Source organism: Nilaparvata lugens, chromosome Y (genome assembly GCF_014356525.2).
Source record: "Nilaparvata lugens isolate BPH chromosome Y, ASM1435652v1, whole genome shotgun sequence".
NCBI lineage: Eukaryota > Metazoa > Arthropoda > Insecta > Hemiptera > Delphacidae > Nilaparvata > Nilaparvata lugens.
In genome coordinates, this window is record NC_052519.1 from 112,253 (window position 1) to 134,032 (window position 21,780).

The following is a 21,780-nucleotide window of genomic DNA, read 5'->3' on the forward strand; positions in this document are numbered from 1 at the left end:
GGTAAGAATTCCCTGCGAATGGCTTCTCGAGGAGTGCTGCCACATTGAACGCGTAATATTTTTTGACCTGCAGTGAAAAATTTGCATAAACAAAAACGCTCCTATGATTCAAAACAAAAGTAGTTGGGTCTTGGGTCGGCCATTTTGTTTGAGCCCAACACGGTCTTGCACAATCGAAAACCTACCTCAACACGGTCTTGCACAATCGAAAACCTACCTCAACTTTGTGAATTATATGAATTCAAGATAATTTTCAAGATTAAGACAGTGAAACCAACTGTTAACCTTTAAACTGAATAAAGAATAACATTAAAAACCTACCTAACCGGTAGGTACCTAAACGTACAATAATTTGTAGTATAGGCTAAGAATTGGATGCAGACTAAATTAGAAATAAAGAAATCAGAAGCATAGTAATTATTCACTTGAATTTCATAAAGATAATGCATTCAAACTTACCATGTCAAATTAATTAAAAGAAGAGAAGGTACAGCGTGAACGTACAATAATTTTTATAGGCAAAGAATTGGATGGAGACTGAGTTGAAAATAAAGCAATCAGAAGCATATTGGTTGATATTTTTACTTGAATTTCATAAAGATAATGCAATCAAACTTACCATGTCAAATTAATAAAAATAAGAGAAGATTCAGTGTGAACGCACACTGCACAGCAAACCAAAGCAAGGTTAGCGTTAGCAAGCCAATTAATGATGGAGTGGGGAACGGGGAGTGATTCGACAGGAAGCTGATGCTGGGCAGGCTTCACCGAAACCGAAGCTTATAGGCTACACACAGAATAATTTACAGAGAGCATAGAATGTAATTCTATAATTACACATATGATATATAATTATGATTTTTCATGAATAATATATAATTCTGTAATTATTCCAAACAATTACATTTTATACTCTCCAGCTGCACCCACTAGTCAGCTGTTCATCAGATGAAAAACAGCAGCCATTGTTGCGTTGTTGTTAGTAGACTATTTTGAAGTATAGGACCGTACCGAACAAGTTAGCAAGGTTAAGTACGCATTTAATAGAGTTGATTTTTTTATAGTTATGCAAATATGTAAATATCAGATCCTCGTTCAGTTATATAATGATTTATTGATAATACCATCTTGAATTAGGAAATGTCTGTTTCTGGTCTGAAAACAATACTGATCATGTAAAATCTATTTATACAGCATGGCTGTTGAAGAGGATAAAGTCCAAGCTAAGGTAAGCTGAGATTTTTTGGTTTTAGCTACAATAATAATGGAAAATAGTTAGTTCACTCATAAAACTTCCAATGAATATTATTTTATGCTGTGATCAAAGAAACAAGTATCAAGAATCAAGATTTTTTTGGCCATAAAACAACATTACAAAATGTAAGCAATAGGTAAAATATCACGAGGGCCTTGTGATCACAAGGCAGACTATAAAAACGATCAAATTTACACATACACATTGAAATATTCCAGGTACTCATAAACAGAATAGAAAGCTTCAGACGTGAGCCATTTATCAACAGCAATACAAAACGTTTGCACTAGTAACAATTTAACATTATCTGGTAGTAAATTAAACATGCGAATTTGTAGTTACCTATGACTTTTTAGAGTTTTAGTCAATCTAACTGTAGGTCTAGTTATATCATCCCTATGCCTAGTGTAATGTGAATGTACAGAAATATTTTTATTTAAATTAGACAGATTTTTCTCTACGGAGATTAAATTATAATATGTATACAAACAAGGTAAGGTCATAATTTTGTGTTCAACAAAAATTCCTCTACAAGATTCATTCTATTTCAAGTGCTTTCTTGAGCCATATAATAACTTTTTTTGAAGAAGATGAGTTGCCTCACAGTTATACTCCATAAATCAAGTGTGAATGGAACAGACCAAAGTATATAATTTTAATTACATCTAGGTTTACACAGTATTTTAGTCATCGTAAGAGAAATGTTACTCTAGAAAGCTTTTTACATAAATTCACTAGGTGATTCTCCCAGCTGAGTTTACTATCAATTCCACTCAACTACATTCCTAGTAACTTTACAGGCTGGAAAGCATCATCATTCAAATTCAGATTACCAGTAGGCCTACTTACATAGCTGAGAGAAAATATTATTTTCTCTCATTAACCTTAAGCATAGAGAAACAATAGCGTAAGTAGATATCCCATGGTATAGGGCTTTTATGTCGCAGCTTTTTACTCAATTCATCCCATTAAATTTAATCTAATAATAATTATCATTTCCTTGATAAAATAATCAATTCAATGTCAAATCAATCAATAATATATATTTTTTTCATAATTTGATTCAAAAATTTGCTTCCATAACTGAGATCAGAATTTTTTTATACAAACCTGAAATAGCGGCTATTTTAAAAAGCTGTGATACACCAATCTGAATCTCAAAACAACAGAAATTAAGTTATTTGGTAGGTATTCTATTCCAATTTCTTTTAAAAGTAAGAGAAAAATATAAATACTATTAGAAATAAGTAATTTCAATGGAAATAATTCTGAAATAACCTTTCAATATTATTTATACCGGTACGAGTAGGTCTAACCTATACGTGTAGGCTAACTGAAGCATGGATGAAGTCTAGGATGGTCAGTTATCTACTTTTAAAATGTCATTTTAATTTGTGTTTCTCATACGGTAATGTCTAAAAATTATTTAATTGATTCAAAAATACATTTTAAATTAATTATACAACTTGTGTACTAAAGTATTTTGATAGAATAAAAAAATGGCTACTGAGAATTCTTTGTCTACTTTTGTACAGTCACTCTCAAAAGTAAAAATAAAATATTCTGGAAAACAGACAACATTGCAAAGCTAGAGAGAGAAAGCGCTATGTGTTTTGTTGTATGATAGAAAAGGACAGCAACAGTATTGTCAATCCTACACTGCCATTATAACGTGGACGTCACTATAGCCTTGTCTATCATCCGAAAAAGCAGAGTAGCTTTAAGAAAAGTTAATGATTGGAAAATTTCGCTGTGATAGCGCAGCTATAAAATATTGTAATAAAACATTTCCTTGTGATTTTTCCACTTCGTTTACATGTAGTCATCATTTCAACTAAAAAAATTTGGCTTTTAACTTCAATAAACCGAATGTTAAAATGAGCTTCAGTAAGAAACGTATGTGTCTTCAGTTAAAAAACATATTAATCTCTTCAAATGATTAATCAATTCACCTCAGTTAATAACTTCAGGATAAATAAATAAATTAATGATTGTCGGTAAATCAAGTTGTGCTTCTTACTTGAATGTGGGTAATGAGATGACATGCATGCATGGTGGTATTTGAACCCAAGTTCCGGTTAAAGTTTATTGAAGCTTCAAATATCGCATTTGTTAATATAGTAAAGAGAAATTCTCATTTGTTATTCTTTTCATCTGTGTGCTTTTAGTTGTGTAGAGTTTATATTTAGAATTTGAAATTTTATTTATGAATCGAGCGGAGATACCAAAATCATCTTTTATTGCAGGATATCCAACGCGGTCGTGTGATGATTGATGAAATTCTTATTTCACTCAGGAGAAGTGTGGAGGGCTTCATCAATTCTGTAAGTTGTTTTCACTATTGTCTAAAGTCAATATCAATTATAAACTATCCTTATATTTACTGGTTGAATATGGGATGCTGTAGACACTATCTGCAAACATCGTTCCTAAAATCCTTGCACATTCTTGAAACAATTTTTGTACAAATCTTCTTTTAAAATGAATAAAATAGAAATAAAGAAGATATCTTCGGAGACGTAGAAGCACCATCACCTTCTTTGCAAACTACTTGTGAAATTATGTATAACTTTCTGTATGAACACTACTTCCATGATACTCTCATAGAGATAAGATATTACATGATTTAGAGCGTTTATGTTGCAAATTTCACTGTTAACTCAAGCCGATAGTCCGTGTGATTCTTTTTCGTAAAGCTATGTTTCTATTTCATCTTGAGCTTTCTACCATCATCGTCCAAAATTAATAATTCATCAAAAATTGAAAGTTTCTCATCAGAGATAGAAGCATCAAAGTTGCAAATATTTGTCCAATACTTACCATTTATATACTCAAGCCATTCACGAATAAATCATTCCATAACAGTATAAAAAATACGCCCAACATTGAAGTCCGCATCTTTACCATTTCAGTAGTAATTTTATTAGACAAGTTTATTTTTGTTTATTTCTGTAAAATCACCAAATTATAATGATAGGGATAGTGAAGCTGGGCTTACTAACTTACAGTATTAGATTCTAAAATTCTCGTATATTCAACCACAAATGAAAAATTTACTAGCCCTAGCTGTTTACTGGATGATAATGAAGGTTATTACAATTAAATCACGATTTTGGATTGATAAAATCATGGCAAACTAGAAATTGTTCTTTTTTTGTTCTATTGAGTAATTTATAGTTAGCCATGATGAAATCATTAGTAACATACAGACTAAGCATGTTAATAAAATGATTATTCAGAATTTGGTGACATTAAAATACGGATGTTCATCAGATTTATTCTGTATGTTATTCATTAGTAAGAGGTGTGCATAAATATAATTATTATCCTTTTTCATATCATAGGATAATGATAATACTCTTAAATTTCACTTTCCATTACGAACTGCTTGTTAATGATCACTTCTCAATATTTCAATTTTGATCAGACTGCTTCGTCATAATTTAAGTATTGGAAAGTGATAACGATAGTATTGGAACTGCTCCGTAGAAAATGTAGTTATTTAAAATAATAAACTGGATTTTATTTATCTGAGGAAAAGTTGAGTTTTATTAATTTATGCAATTGTTTTTTCCTTTTCATTAAAATTCGAAGTATGAACAAATACAGATACTTGTTTTTTCGGTCCTCCTTCAAAGTTATTTCTTCAATGTGCGAATATTTCCTATTTTAGTGATAAAAGTGTGAAATATTTCTTCAATGTTTGGTTTTAATGCATTTAAATTTGAAAATCCGCTTTGTAAAAATAGTTAAGGACCGAAAATTTTGTGAAGTGAAGAACTACAAGACCTAACCTATTTCGGACTATGTGTAACCTTATCTAAATTTGAAAGAGGAATAGCACAAGGTTACCTTACTCTTCCTCTCCCTATCATTTTGTTGGTGTACGTATTGTAAGAATAAATGAATCAATAAATGAAAATTGAAACTGTGTTGAATCATGAATTTCCTCTTGTTTTCAGTTCCGTATTCCTGGATCCACAAGATATTTTGAGCCGATAGTGTTCGCGACTGTGATAGTACATACTCCATTTTTCACCACTCCTGCACAGCAGGTAAATGATTACCTGTTTCAACAGGTGAACAAACTTACGGTAAGCTACAAGAACAATTCTTGTTCAATGTCACTTGATTAATTTATTTTCAGTTGTGAGCTTAAATATCTAATTTTTGGGGAAAGTGATCTCGATAAAATTAGCTTTAGCATTAGCATTAACATTTGCTAGTTGATGCTTGAATTTGTTAGTGCGTATTTTTTATTAATTTCCAAGTAGTTGAGGTTGGTAATTGAGTTGCTAGTTATATTCAAGTGATTTATAAAGTTCTAGTGTACCTGCTGATAATATCTATGAGTCACCAACTGTAAGTAGAATATACCAATATCCAAGTGAAGCTCACAAACTTTTCACACCGTCTTAGCGATTTTCGGCCATTTCTAGCTACCGGTATTTACCTGAGATCAGTGCTATCAGTAAACAGCTACTGAATCTAACTATCATCTGTCGACACAAGGACTGGATAGTGACGTCGATAACGAAGAAGTTTGATAGTGTTATCTCTCTTATAACTGTCAAAAGACCGGTACTCTACAGCTGTTCAACTGTTGCTTGTTTACCAGTAACCATGGTACTCTACTGACTTGGATTTCGATCTCAATATTACGTTTTATCAGGCGGGTTTTTTTAATTAAAAAGACTAAATAAATCCTTACATATCCTGACTCAGGGGCTTCCCTCTCCTCTTCTGTCTTGATTGCCCACTTGGCGCTCCCTTATCCTTTTCCTTACATATATATATTCCCAAGAACACTGACTCCATCTTTAATATGTCTTCGAATAGAGTGATGTGTACCCGAGCTAGACGAAATAATCAGATTCAAGGAATGGATGAAGAGATTGATAGTTTGAGAGAGGGCCTCATTAACAAAGAAGTAATTGACATTGATCTACATGCAACGCTAGTTGAAATCTGTAATAAATTCTCCAACGAAGCAGTTATAGATTTTATTCCCATAATCACCTCACTTTAAAATAACTATGACGCTTTATTGAAGGTTAATTCCGATCTGAAAAATATACTGAACGACGTGAATTTTGAAAATGAGTGTTTAATGGAAAAGTTGAAAATGGAGAGAGAAACAAGAACTCTGATAGTCGAAGATTCATTGTTTAATGAGAAGCAGGCTGAGAATGTGATTTGTGCTTCAAAGTTGAAAATCATGGAGGAAGAACTTCACACATTACAATTGGAGATGGCTTCAAAGAATGAAATAATAAAATTGTTAGAAAAAGAGTCTGAAAGAATTTCATCAATGTTCAATGATGAAGAAATTAATTTTGAGCCAAATTCTATTGAGGTTGGAGATTTTATCCTGCCTAGAAATACTGTTAAGCTTAGAAAAAACATACCAGAGAGATTAATCCTATTGAGATTGTTTTAAGAGGTTGACCTGGCAGGATATGTGAGAGACTTTTTTGGAGATGGCCATGTATCCTTAAGTACTGAAGTGACAATGAAGGAAGCCAATTCCTGCATGATCAGTTCTCCTATCATACAACCCTATCCTGCTGAGCCCCTTCCATCACCCAAGAGGACGCCCGTTCACTTTACAAGTGGTGACCAACCTGTGCTAAATGAAGCTCCAGTTGTGGACAATCTCCAATTTCTGATAATTTAAACTATTAGCTCCTGACAAAGATAATTTATCTGCTGAAAATGTATGAGTCAGGGATGAATTTCGAAACTATGCTATTGACTGATTGGGTGGCTGATACTGGTGTGGTTGTGGATTGTCAAACATTTGAGTCAACGGCTGAAAAGGGGCTCAACAAACTTAATTGCTTTTTCTGGAAAATTCAGGGTATATGTAACCAATTTGATTATTTAGCTTTAATTTGCAAGAAATACAATATCAGGGTACTTACAATTGCTGAGCATTGGATAAAAGATACAGAGTTGGAATTCACTTATTTGCCAGGCTTTAAAACTGCCTCGGTTTTTGCAGAGCTAATCTAGGTGTGGTGCAGTTGCTGATCATTTGGAATTCAGGGAACATGAACATATGAAAGTCATGTCAATTGAAATAGAATGTGAAATTTCAGCAGTAGAACTTATTAGGGGTAAAATTATAATCTTGTCGGTCTATAGACCATATAATAGAAATATTAATTATTTTAAAAAATTTTTATCTTGTTTTTATAATGTGTTGAGTTCAGTGTTTAAGAATGGATATAGTCTAGTCATATGTGGTGATTTTAATGTGAATTTTATTGGTAACGATTGTTTTAAAAAAGATTTATTGAATATATTTGAATGTTTCGGATTAGATATGACAGTATAGGGTATTACTAGACCTGGTCTGGATGGCCCCAGAAATAAATTACCCCTCCAAGAAAGGTCTTGAAAGTGAGAAGAATCAAAGTTATTTGGTTCTAAAAGACTGGTGTGCAGCAAATAATCTTTCTCTCAATGATGGTAAATCCGCGGACATTAACTTTGCTACAGAAAAGTTAACGGTGAGACTCCATTGAAGTTTTTAGGTGTTTTTATTGACGTATGTCTGTCGTGGGATGCACACATTGACTATTTGTCAGGTAGGATGGCCAAATGATTGTATATGTTACGGAGACTTTGTGTAACTGTGGATGTGTCTGTACTGGTGAATATTTATTAAGTACAAATCTACAGTCTCCTTTCTTACGGAATAATGCTTTGGGCAAACAGTGTGAATGCCAAATCAATTTTTGCTCTTCAAAAGAAGGCAATAAGAATAATATGCAAGCTACCATATAATGCACATTGTAGACCTTATTTCATTCACCTAGGTATCCTGACGTTGCCGTCGTTATATGTCTTAAAATTATTATGTTATGTACAAGACAATTTGAATAAGTATGATTCTAATAGCTTCCATAGTTTAAATACAAGAAATAGACACAAACTTAGAATTCCGTTGTACAGTCATACTAAATCACAAAGAAACTGGCACTTCACATCTATCAAATTATATAACTCTACACCTGACCACTTGAAAGTACTCACATGCACACAATTTAAAAAAATACTGAAAGCCGTATTAACTGATGAATGTTTGTATACCGTACATGACTATTTTAGAATAGATTGGAATCGTTTTATGTGATTCATATTTTTTTCATTGTACTGACTGATCTTAGTGTTTTCGTGTTTGTTTTGACTTACTTTAGTGTTAAAAAATAGTCTAGAGCAGCTTTTCACCTTTTGCTCATAGTAAAATGGCTCAACTGATTCGTGTGAGAAAGAGGGAACTATACCAGATACGATCACAACCAATAGTCAAGAACAATAAAACTCTTTTTAGATTCAACCATAATATATATCACCATTATTCCTACAAAAGAATAAATACAAAAGATAGCTATCTGATATAAAAATAGCCATCACAAAATAGGCATTTAAGAAGATGAGAGTGTAGACGATTATAAGAAGGCTTTTGAGATTATAAGATTATGCTGAAGATTATTATAGAGATGACATTTTTCATGCTATTATTTTCAAAATTCTACATTCAACTAACCTAAAACTCAATTCATAAATAGAAAACAGAGCAGACGACGCAAACACAAGCGGTGTCTCCTACTTGCATATTTAGCGCTTACGTGATCTATAAAAACAAAATAAGGCCACAAAGGCGAATCAGCTGATGAAAAATCGTTAAAATACGTGAGCATTTGCTCCAGAGTTCATGAGCATAAGGTAAAGCTTATTCATATAAAAATGAGCGAATGCTTATACTTCTAACTAATGTTCATGAGCAAACTCTTATGCTCCATGCTCATGCTCATGAGCATATGCTTTGGTTTTATGCATATGGATCATTGTGATGAGCGTTCATTAATATTGTCTTATCAATCATTTTTTAGTTTTATGATTTGCATTATTCCCAATTATTTCTTAAACCATTTGAAATCGAAATATAATTTACTTTTGTGCCTTTCCTCATGTCAAGTATTTGTACACAATGTGATAAATAAATAATTTGGTTCCAATTGAGTGATTTTGTATTTTCAATTTTCTACATTCAGGTTCTTGTGCAAGGATGGAAATTGACCAAAGTGAATGTTGTCGAATTTTTGTCAGCGATTGAGAAGCAACTACAATTACTGGAAGACAATATTGCCCATGTGTCAGGTCTCGTACATGATCAATTAGCCGAAGTTAGACAGAGACAGGTTGGTTGAATTTATTCAATCTCTCTATTTTAATCACATTAATGGTAGGGTCAGACTCTGCAGTAACATTAATAATGATGAAGGGGCGTTTTGACTGTAGAGCTGTTGCGCAAATTTAGAGCTGGTACGTTACATGTGGCACGAGCTCAATAAAACTGGAGGTAACAGTGAGTGATCAAGCAGCAATATTTTGTCTAGTTTTACTCGAAGGAACAAATAAAAAAGTAATTTTCACTCTAGATATACAAATAACTATTTCCTTCACCTACTGTCTAAAGTACTTACTTTACTCCCTGAAACATAATACTAAAGTATCACTTTTTCACTCTCGGTAGTAAAAAACAGAAAAACTCCCTAGGGAGGAAAAGTGACTCCATTTAAATAACATGGGAAGCATCTCTATTTTAAAAACTTACATTGTAATAGGTTAGAAGGTCTAAGCTCAGATGAGGAAGCATATAGAGTAGTCAGTCATTGAGCCAACTAAATTAAATACCTCAACCAGATTTGATCAACATATGAAATATATGTTTGTATGCTAAAATTATTACAAACTCCATATCACTATACTAAAAATGTATAAATATTTTTTTATATTCCATGCTATTCAAAATACCAGCCAACGAATATTTCTTATTAACTAATAAAATTTGAAACGGGAACTTAATCATAGTTGTAGTTGTGGCGGCCATTGTTACAACTTTATAGCGCATAGCGCAGTCGGCGGAGAACTGTGATTACAAGCCAGCCCAGCTGTTTACTTTTTAGTTTATGTTGTAACACATTGTTTGGTCACGTACGTTTTTAAAAATTATTTTATTTGCAGTTCTTATAAAAATGTAGGTGGAGGAAAAATGTTGTGTATATCACGAGTGAAAAATGTTTTTTCTCCATCAGGAAAATTGTTGCCGTCGGCTTCGTCTCGGGCTTCAAACTTTTCCCTCAGGGAGAAAAACAACACTTTTTGCTGCTCCGTCATTTCAAATTTAACAATAGTTGAAATGAAATAAAATTATCATCCAGTGCTGTATTTTTTATATTTTATTGATGCATATCGTGTTTCAAAACATGAGAGCCATTTCCAAATAGGAATGGAATGCAGAAAATATAAACAGCAAATATAAACAGAAAATATAAATATAAATGGGTATTTGCCTTTACATTGGCATGTGATTACCGGCGGCATGTAGAAACAAACCTGTTTGTTTTTACCTGCTGACATGTTTTGATGAATTTCGATCAGTTTACCATTGGAAGAAAATGGGAAATACAAGCATTCCTGATTTCAGCTGATCGCGAGTTTTCTGAAGTGGGCCACGTGGTCGCACTTTCATTATTGCAATTTGTGCTGGTGCTTTCTGAAAATGACAGGAATATGTACCGCAGAGAAGAAGAAGAAGCTTAAAGTGAAATTGTGATGACATTTCAAAATCTTTGACGGCTTTTCAAAGCCATGAAATAATATGGAATTGATGAAAAGGGTACTGTACTGGATATTTTCATTTTTTTCCAACAGTTTTTTTATTTTGCTTTAATTAAAACTATACAAAACATATCTTCGAATTGAAAGACTTAGGTACTTTTTAGCAGTCACGACGTTTCGACCTGTCGGTCATCTTCAGACTGGACTCTGAAATTCAATTTGCTTTTTAATTCAAATTTGAATTAATAGTGGAATAGTTATTTGTGCAACTAGTGCGCAAAGTGACAGTTTGCTGCACCGAAAGAAACGTTTACGCACGAGCCGTAGGCGAGGGCCGAATGGTTTCTTGAGTGCAGCAGAGGAACTTTGCGCACGTATTTCACATCAATTTTTTCCTACAGTTACCATTGAATATGAAAAGTGGTTGATAATGGGTAAAATGATGGCTGAAATCCATCAAAATTAATAATCGATAATTTATTCAAATTAAAAATTAAATTAATCCAATTAATTTGAAAATTTGAATAATTTTGAGTAAATCTTAATTTCTAAATAATTTTTCAACCAATCAATTTATGAATGAAGAAAATATTATTTGAAATAATGAATAATTAATAATATTCAAAATGTATAATTTAATGATTTCTCATTTCTATTTATTTGAAAATCAGAAAAAATATAGATAGAACAAATTTGCATTCAAAATACACGCCAACAATGTCAACAGCTGATTGGGATGGCTGCAAGATAATACGCAAAGTATTAAGAGTACGCAAAGTAATACTTTGCGCACTAGAGCGGAAAAGTGATTCTTTGCGTTCTGTAATCATAGCAGGAATGGTCACTTTTCAAGGTAACTGTAGGAAAAAGAATGTACCACAAAAAAGTATATATCCACTTTTTATTGTTCATAGGCTGACTCGGAGAAATTGGTTGGATCATTATTTGAAGAAAATACCGAAAAACTTGTTCTTCCATCAAAAACCGAAATATCAATGGTGAGTCCTGATTCAGGATTTATCAATCTACTGCGGTATGGGATGTTAGCGTTGCGACTTCTACCTCCAAGCAGTTGTCCTAGTGAGTTTCGTCATTCATTCTTATTCTGATCTCTAGTTATTATCATCTATGTTCTTCATTGAACAATAATATCATTATTTTATTTTTTATCCCAATTTTCTGAGTGATTTGTATACAAGTTTGTGACTACTTGATATGTCAATATTTTCCTTGCAATTTTGAAGCTTCGTACAGACTTGAGCGCCACGAACACGCGCATTTCATTTTTCATCAGCTGATGCTATGCTTGTTATACCTGTACCTTTAGTCAGTTTCATATACATTGATTTTTGGCCGTCAGATAGCATAAGAAGATGTTATAGGAATAGGGCCATTATGTTCCAAATGTCATTGTTAACTCATGCCGATAGTCCTATAGTGAGGTCCACGTTATAATGGCAGTAGATGAAGATAGAAGAATAGCGATGCCGATTCTCCGCATTAATTAATTATATTTCTACACTGTCAAAAACATAATTGGCATTGTTGTGGACCTAGAAAAGGATAGAACCACCGGCTTTGTCGAATGATAGACAAGGATAGCAAAACCAAAGTTGATCAAATACTGTCATTATAACGTGGACCGCACTATAGTAGTTGTTTTTGGTGAAGATATGGGACGCTGGTAGTCTCTCATACTGTGCCGTTCTTACAATCTTACACTCCCAACAAAGCAGTGACAGAAATCGATAGTAATCGGCTTTGAGTCAACAAAAATCGGCTTGAAATTTGGATCATAAACATGGGATATCTTCTTATGCTATCTATTCTGTATGCTATAGCCTAGTTTTCAGATATCCTCAATTTCTTTGCTATGTAGTTAATATCCTAAGGCTGTAATTTTTGGTTACTGGGTTTGAAGTCAATGATGAAAGGTGTGCAGTCAGTTGTAACCGTGTTTGAGGATGCCTTTAATATGAAAAATACACACGATCTATTCTATATGATCTGAGTAAAGCTATAGTTAAACACACATCAATTTTTGTGGCGTCCTTATAAATTCTATTTGATTGAAGAAATGATGTCAAATAGATGTTTGTCAAGTTCCGTTTAATCTGGTAGAATTCAACTTCCAAAAATCGATGTGTGTGTGTAACTGGTTTAAGGGATTTGATGTCGTTGATCACACATTCTACTAAATAAATTATAATTTCTTGTTGTCCGTGATAAAGCTCTAAAATTATTTAAATCTTATTTGGAGGGTCGTACACAGACAGTGTGTGTGAACTCGAGTCTTTCTGAGCCATTAAGAGCCGGTTTCCGAGCTCGGGATCTATAAGTTCTGGACTTACAGAGTCCACGACTAAAATAAGCTCTCGGGTCTAAATTAACTTTCTGAGTCACGGGTTTATATTCTAAACTCTGGGGTCTATTGAGTTCTCGACTTATTTGAGTCCAGGACTTTAACGCAGTAAACATGAGGGAGATTCTCAATATTTTGCTGTTGTATTGTTGGCATCAGGCCTATAGCAAAACAGCTGATTGCAGCGGGATGACTCAAATGTTCTCCAAACTGTTTTGTTTTGTAACAATTATTTTGTGAAAATACGTTTCGATTTCTTTGTTTTGTTTAGATCTATAAATTCAAAGCAAAACCTAACCTTTTGACACATGAATAAAAAAATAAACATTTCATTTTACGTTAAGTGTTAAGCTATTTTTATCATTGATCCTTGCCAATGATTTTGGAATAAAAATGTTAGTATGCTACCTACCTATTGAGTTGGAAAACGTACGGTATTTGTTTTGAAAAAACTTGAATAATAATAATTTATTATTATTAATATGTTAATATGCCATTGATTAATAATATTCACATTGGGAGATGTGATGATGGTCATTCCAAGGCAATCCTTGTATTATTTTACTTGAACATTTCTAGGTTATGATGTCACAGTCGTAAAATAAGGTTAGTTTTTCACGAATAATATTATGAAGAACTTTATTCCAAAATAAACTTGCAAACTATAAATTATGACTTTTTGTGTAGTTGAGAAGTTGATATTGTGGTAATTATTCATATTGAATGAAAAAGACTAAGAAATTGTCAAAAAACCACTGATTTCTGATTTAAATCAGTGGTTTTTTGACAATTTCTTAGTCTTTTTCATTCAATATGAATAATTTCTGATTTAAATCAGTGGTTTTTTGACAATTTCTTAGTCTTTTTCATTCAATATGAATAATTACCACAATATCAACTTCTCAACTACACAAAAAGTCATAATTTATAGTTTGCAAGTTTATTTCATCACTCTGATTTCTGATTTAAATCAGTGGTTTTTTGACAATTTCTTAGTCTTTTTCATTCAATATAAATTATGAATTTAGATGGACTAATTCAAATAATTTCGGTATTCCATTAAATTTATTTGGCTATTCATCTACTCCAAAACAATAGCTGAATTGTGTTTGCTCCGTTAAGTCTAGAACGTAACCCTACCCCAGTCGAGAGTTTAAAATCACGTTGTTTTAAACTCTGGACTTAACGATTTTTGATAAATCCTTGACTTTGGAAGAGGCGAGAATCTAATTGAAGTCCTGGACTTATAAGCCCTTCACTCAGAAAGCGAAATTATAAACTCCAGGGTCTATTTGAGTCCTCGACTACGTTAACGCTCTGACTCGGAAAGACAATTTTCTGACTCAAGAGTTTAAAGCCGGTTAAAGTGTAGAACTTAGCTAAATGCCGAGCTCGGAAACCGGCCCTTAATGTGCCTTACGGAGTACCTCAAGGGTCCATTCTTGGGTCACTATTACTTCTAGTGATGATGAACTATATAGGATTAAATATTTAATCTAAATTTAATAATTATTATTAAACGTAAATCCAAATTAAATACTGTAACTCACCCCGAAGATATTTAATTTGGATTTTCGTTTAATAATAATAAATTCATTAGCTTGAATGAAAAAGACTAAGAAATTGTCAAAAAAACACTGATTTATTGATAATTAGGAAGACCGGTTTCGGTTATTACACCATTGTCAATCTCTGATAAACTAAAACTAAATACAAGAGCAGCAGAATTTATACTAGTAGGCGAGTACTGCTATTGGTCGAGGGCATGAACGCCTGCCATTGGCCTAGCTAGACAGTCTCCTCCCACTCAACGGTGTGACAAAATGGCGGCTTAAGCAACAGAATTGCCAAAAGTGGGAGGAGACTGTCTAGCTAGGCCAATGGCAGGCGTTCATGCCCTCGACCAATAGCAGTACTCGCCTACTAGTATAAATTCTGCTGCTCTTGTATTTAGTTTTAGTTTATCAGAGATTGACAATGGTGTAATAACCGAAACCGGTCTTCCTAATTATCAATAAATCAGTGGTTTTTTGACATTTTCTTAGTCTTTTTCATTCAATATGAATAATTACCACAATATCAACTTCTCAACTACACAAAAAAAAATCATTAGCATTTGCTTAATTGCAATATCTCAGTAATTTCCATGTGTAATCTAAAGTTGTTTGCCATGCTGATGATTCATTGGTTACCAACGATGTTGATTTCAGTGCTCGGCATCGAAAAATGTCCAGCAATCAGGGTGAAGCTTCAGCATGTACATTTCATTATTTTAAGATTTCAAACCTGAGGTTATGTATTAATATTAATTTGATGTTTCGGATAGCTTTGTGTGCATTGCAAGAATGAAGCATTGAAGAATTAATATCAATTTGATGTTCGGATAGCTTTGTTTGTGTGCATTGTGTTCATTCTTATTCTTATTGAGGAATAACTTTTTTATGAATTGTCAAGAGATTTGGTGGTGATCACCGACGGAATGATCACCCTGCCAGACATCCATGTGCTCGATTCGGTGCTAAGTCAACTGCGCAACAATGCAGTGGCTGTATCCTTCCTGCATGTGGGCAGTCAGTTCCATCCGCACTGCGCGCTGGGTTTGGTTCCCTATGTAGAACTCATGCAGTTCATTGCATCGGCTACTACCGGCTCCTATATTCCATCACCACCTGCCGTTGTATTTCCGGTCAGTACTCACTCATCTTTAGCTGCCTACAGATTTAGGCTCTATTTCACCATTATCCTTTCCTGACGATTTCTCTATCTTCCCAAACATTGATAATTTTCCAGGTTATGTTTTCTTGTCAAAAATCAAGAATCAAGAATTTTTTATTGTCACAAACAAAATTGCATAGACAAAAGTCACTTGATATAAATATCACAATATTAATAATAGGATCAAGTACAGGTCAGATTAACTTACATTATAAAAACTATAATTAAATTATAACTCATAATATTATGGATGAGAGTCACTAGTTAAAATCTCTTCAACAGAGTAAAAAGTTGTTTACACACTGTTCGCCCATTGTTATGGCAGCTCACTGCTACTTTCATCCATTCTAATCTCTTGTTTAGAAACGCAGCGTTAGTTTTGACATATTTTCGCTGATGAAATCAAATTCCTTAATCTTTGGTTAAAATTATCAGTTACTGTTAACTTGAGATTACTTAACGAAGCGTTAGCGTGAATATGGTGAAATCCAGCCTTAGTGTGTGATTAATGCCATATTTCTAAAAACGAGTCTCTTCCATTTATCCCCAAGAAAAATGTTCCCAAACCGTAGACGATGCAAAACCAATGCAATTCTTCAAATTATAGTTTCATGCTTCTCCACTAATGATCATCATTACTTATATTGAGGCCCACGTTATAATGGCAGTGTTCCATTAATATTGGTGTTGCTATCATTGTCTATCATTCGAAAAACCAGATCCTTTTCTACCTTTGCAACTCTGCTAGATCGTTTTTCAACTATTCAGAAACCAAAATATTCAATATCAATTATGAAAATTAATTTTAAACTATTAAAAAATATATTTTCTTGTCAAATAGAATATAATTGATTATTTTGAACAAGAATGAACGTTAGTATAGAATAAAAATACACCTTTTTTCACAAGTGGACTAATTTAGAGCACAGCCCTACATTTTTTAAAGGGGACAGCCTTCTACCTTTTTCTTGAATACTCACCTAGTATATTTGAATTCCAAGCCAATACCAAGCAAGAGATAGGAAAACAAAACTATGTTCCAAGCAAAATAAAGGAAAATAATTGTGATATTTATTCTTTTGATGAAAATTTTATGAATGAAAATTCCATAGAAGGAATAGTGTGTAGGTTTTAGCAATAATTAATTTAGCAAATAAATTAATTTCAGGCACTATGAATGCGACATAATGAACGCAATGTATAAAATATGAATATGTTTGGAAATTCAACAAATAATCTTGCATTATTAACCATTTATTATTTATTATTAACGTGTAGTATTATTAACAGGATATGCCAGGAAAAATGAATATTTACCAGATATCCTTTCTGACTTGGTCTTTCATGAAAGGAGGATTGGGCATTGAACCATACAGTGGAGAGTTATCCAAGGGAGAATGGTGTGTCAGGTAATCTATTAATAATGTCTTCATAACATGATTCATTTTTAGAATATTTCATTTATTGTTATAAGTTTAGTTCATATTTCATAATAGGTACTTGAATGAATTGTATGACAATTGTCAATATGTTATATGTATTCTGTTCATGAAAAATATGGATATTATGACCATGACCTTGAGATTCAACAGTTACTTCACTATCAGCAATCTCTAGTAAATTGAAAGGTTCAACAACGAGTATAAGAAATACGCTAGTGTTAATGGAACCGTTATTGGTAGCTGGTTGACGTATCGAGTAGTTGATACGACAGTTTTATAATGAGGGTTTTTAAACGTTAGTGAGGGTTACTACACGTTAGTTGCAGTATAGAGAAAAGATAGTATAGGAAGTTATCCCACGGTAAAGGCCGTTTTTGTTCCAAATTCCACTGTTAACTCAAGCCGATAGTCCTATATACGACTGTAATGGGTGGAGGTATCTATAACACTACCCCACCCCTGACATCATTTGTAACGGTGGGAGGGAGGGGGGGACTTTGTTAGCCCCAAATTCTATAACAAGAAAAATATATAATAATTGCTTTTAAAATCTCCACTCAACTATTAACCTGTTTAAACTATTTGAATCTACGGTTGGGAGCTATGGATGATTTACATTGGATTAGTATTATGAAATTCAATAATCTGTGTTTTTTTGTTTGTATACTATTGTATTGTATATTGAAGTGTGTAATTGAGAGGCCGAGACAAGTTCTATGACTACATCTTCTCGCGGTGACGACTCGTTTAGAACTGCCGCTCTTCCACTCAAATTTTCCAATTTGCAAGAAAACACGTGGAGCGCCCGGCCTAATTTCAGGTTAAAACGTCGTGGGTCGCACGGTTCAAATACACTTCTAAATACGTTTGCATTAATTTCATAACGAAATTCAAGCCAGTACTATGGAAATGCTAGAAGACTGCAATAATATGGATGGCTAAGAAGCAAGTTAGCAAATCTTTTATGGTAACACAAAATTTAGATGCTTATGCATGAATGAATTCTTTAACAATCAAAAACAAGGTTCACTACAGTTCATATTGGAAAAATTTAGTTCAATTTTGATCAGTTCAACAACCTGAAAGAAAGGCACAAAAAAACTACAATTCAAACCTCTCAATATTCACCATATTACACGACAAACAAACTTTCTATCAAAATTAGGATTACGATGTTGTTGGTGTAAGTATCACACCACAGAGAAAAGATTGCATAAGAATATATCCCAGGGCTTCACATATCCAATTTTCAATGTTAATTCAAGCCGATAGTAGTTATTTTTGGTGAAGCTCTGTGACGCTGGTAGTCTCTCATACTGTGCCATTCTTACACTCTTACATTCCCAACAAAACAGTAATAATAGACAGCAGTCTACAGTAACCGGTTTGAAATTTAGAACATACACGACCTATACCATGGGATATCTTCTTATGCTATCTTTTTTCTATGGATGTAGGCTGGGATACAAGACAGCAAATATAGAAAATCTCAGTTTTATCGACCAAATAAAACTGTTCTGTACAGGTTAACTATCAACTATCATATCAATAATTAAGTATGAAATGAAGAATTATTCAATCAATTATATTAGAGATTATTAATCAATTAATTAGAGATTAGGAGCACGGCTATAATGAAAGAAGGTTAGTTTGATAACCGCTGTAATAAATTTTAAAAGAATGAGATTTTGAAAATTATAGTACTGAAATAGGCCTGAGTGAAAAAATGTATTGGAATATCTTGTTCAGAATAACTGCTTTTGATAAGTGCCATTAAAATATTTGTCCAGATTTTCAAGAACGATAGTAACCATTACATCTTTAAAATTATTGTGTATGAGAAATTGTGATTAAGAATTACTTGTGATTTATTTCAGAAATCGAAGGTTTGATGGAAACAGAGAACCTCAACTTCTAACCAAAAAACAGAGTGAAGACTCTCTGAATGTAACTCTTTCCAGTGTTTTGTGTTGTAGAATGCGTGAGGGATATTTTGTTAAGGTAAGTTTAATTTCTTCAATCTTCAACATTTCAACATAAAACTACTTAATAAATTGTAAAAAGTTGTGTAGCTTACCCTATTTAAAAACATTTTGTGAAGTTGGGACACTCACCTAACCTTTAGTAATAGAATCCTATGATATTTCATTCTCATAATTTATTTTAAAAGTATTATGAAATTCAATAATCTGTGTTTTTTTGTTTGTATACTATTGTATTGTTATATTGAAGTGTGTAATTGAGAAATGTGTGACACATCACTTAGCTAAATTTGGACTGTCGTGTAAATTAGAATTGTAACCGTTTTGGGCTTAAGCTTGATGTATTGTTCTGGAAGATTGGGTGTTGAATGATTCTATAAATTAATTTTTATTATAATGAGATCAATTATACTGTTTGATTAAAAAAAATTATTTAATTTTTCAGTCTGTTTACTTGAAAGATGAAGCAGTGGATCTATGCCTAGTGTTGCCGTGGTCAAATCACATCTATATAGAATATTATGTGTCCAGTGACTGGCCTCCGACTGAATCAGTTCGCTATGCCATCTCAATTAAAGGTAAACACCTCAGTTCAACAATATAATATAATTCAATATGAGTTATATTATAACTTATAACTAAATGAAACATTATATTGTATTGAGATCTATCAAATATACGAGAGTCTTACCTCTTTCAACCTCCGAATTACCATGAACAAAAGACGAATGTATAAAAGAATAAATTTTTCACTAAAAGTTACACTCATGATTTTTCACCTACACTTATGATTATTCTTCAATATAGTTGCCGTGAAGGTTGAGGCATTTCCCATAGCAGTGAACCAACCTACCAAAACCCTCTTCATAAAATGCTGCCGCTAAAGGAGTTCAAGTGGGCTATGACATTGTTTTGGAGCTCCACATTAGTTTAGAAGCTCTGCCCTCAAAGTCATGTCTTGAGTTTGGGGATCAACGATTCTGTAAGTCATTTCAACTGACGTCTTCAATTTCCCGACACCATTCATGCACAATATCATCACTCATGACGTTTCCTGGGTAAACTTGAATAATTCTTCGTTGGGTTTATGCTGAACTATTCCTTTTGTTTGCAAATATGAATAACGCTACGCAACTAGCAGACTGGTATGCACCCAATTCGGGCCTCCTCGCGCGTTGCTGCTTTTCCTCTGCTGCAAAAGCCATGTGTGTTGAGTTTGCTCTCCTTTACTTCGTCATCCGTATACGAGCATATGCCTCTTTCCGCGTAGCGGAGCACAGCATTTTACGAATGAGGAGTAAAGAGAGAATAGAGAATTCATTCCGTTCTCCACTATGATCGACCGTTCGCTACTACTAGCAGTTGAATTGGATGCTACGAAGTCTGCTTTCCCTCGCCAGCTCTGCTTTCCCTCGCCAGCTATGCTTACAATTAAATTGTTACCGCTCGTTATAGATTTTCTTTTGGGGCTAATACAAACCCAGCATATTGACCAAGACCCATTTTCGATGTAATCAAATCTCCCACCTGTTCCTCAGTCAAATTATGTTGTTTAGCCTCTATCCAATTCATATTAAAACTAACTTTTGCGTAATTCCTTACAATATCGTAGGCCATTTTGTGAATGAATAATTTTAAATAATCTATAAAAGCGGGTGAACATTGCAGTCTCATCACAGTATCTTTTTCAGAATTTGTAATCAAGGTTGTTAGTTCATCATTAACCTTTTTAACAGCAAGATCCAATTCATCTTTCTTAATAAAATCTTTTAAATCAGTTTTTTGTGCATATTGCTCATTAATTTGTTTAATCAGACCATTAACAGCATCCTTTGTAACGAATTGTTTAATCCCATCAAAAATAGTAGCTTTTATTGCGTCTGCCATTCCAGATAATCTTTTTTCAAATTCTTCCTTAGTTATATTTTTACTAGTCAATTTCTCCAAAACAGTATCTAAATATTTATTATCAATTACTGACGGTTGTGTTTCATTTACTTTAGTAAAAATTTCTGTACTAAGCTGTTTCAGTTTAGTGTTAAGATAGTTTCTGTCCAAGATCTCTAAATTTTTAATTTTATCAGAAATGGCTTTCAATTTTTCGTCCAAATAAGATTTATCAACCTTATTTTTGTCAATACTAACCAACTGGGTTGAAAAGGTATCTGATAAATTTTTCACTTCTCCTAATGCACTCTGTAGAGTTTGTGTTCTCTCTATGATAACTTTATCAATATTTGCACTAAAATTCTGTAATGAACTTTTAACAGCTTCACTGATTCCCTGCTGATTTATTGAATCAATTATAGTCTGTGTTATGACATCAATATTACAGGAAACCTCAGCAGTTGAAGCGGTAGCAGTAGGTGTTTCAATCCGTCCGAATCGATG

The 21,780-nt window shown here is 33.1% G+C and overlaps 1 protein-coding gene across 1 annotated transcript; it reads left to right on the forward strand.

Annotated features, from left to right (window-relative positions):
- Nucleotides 1–992: 992 nt before the first annotated feature.
- LOC120348928 (KICSTOR complex protein SZT2-like) lies at nt 993–20,088 on the forward strand. The gene is made up of 9 exons (XM_039443534.1): nt 993–1,228; nt 3,502–3,579; nt 5,218–5,310; nt 9,319–9,465; nt 11,803–11,968; nt 15,707–15,936; nt 17,256–17,374; nt 19,285–19,408; nt 19,835–20,088. Exons 1-9 carry the CDS (start codon nt 1,196–1,198, stop codon nt 19,991–19,993), a joined length of 1,149 nt encoding a protein of 382 aa, XP_039299468.1. The 5' UTR covers nt 993–1,195; the 3' UTR covers nt 19,994–20,088.
- The last annotated feature ends 1,692 nt before the right edge of the window (nt 20,089–21,780 follow it).

What these genes read in the sequence shown, in the direction of transcription:
- LOC120348928 (XM_039443534.1), top strand. Translation starts at nt 1,196, where the DNA reads ATGGCTGTTGAAGAGGATAAAGTCCAAGCTAAG. An exon ending in AGGATAAAGTCCAAGCTAAG is followed by an intron (nt 1,229 to 3,501) that starts GTAAGCTGAGAT and finishes CTTTTATTGCAG; the next exon opens with GATATCCAACGCGGTCGTGT. An exon ending in CCGAAGTTAGACAGAGACAG is followed by an intron (nt 9,466 to 11,802) that starts GTTGGTTGAATT and finishes TATTGTTCATAG; the next exon opens with GCTGACTCGGAGAAATTGGT.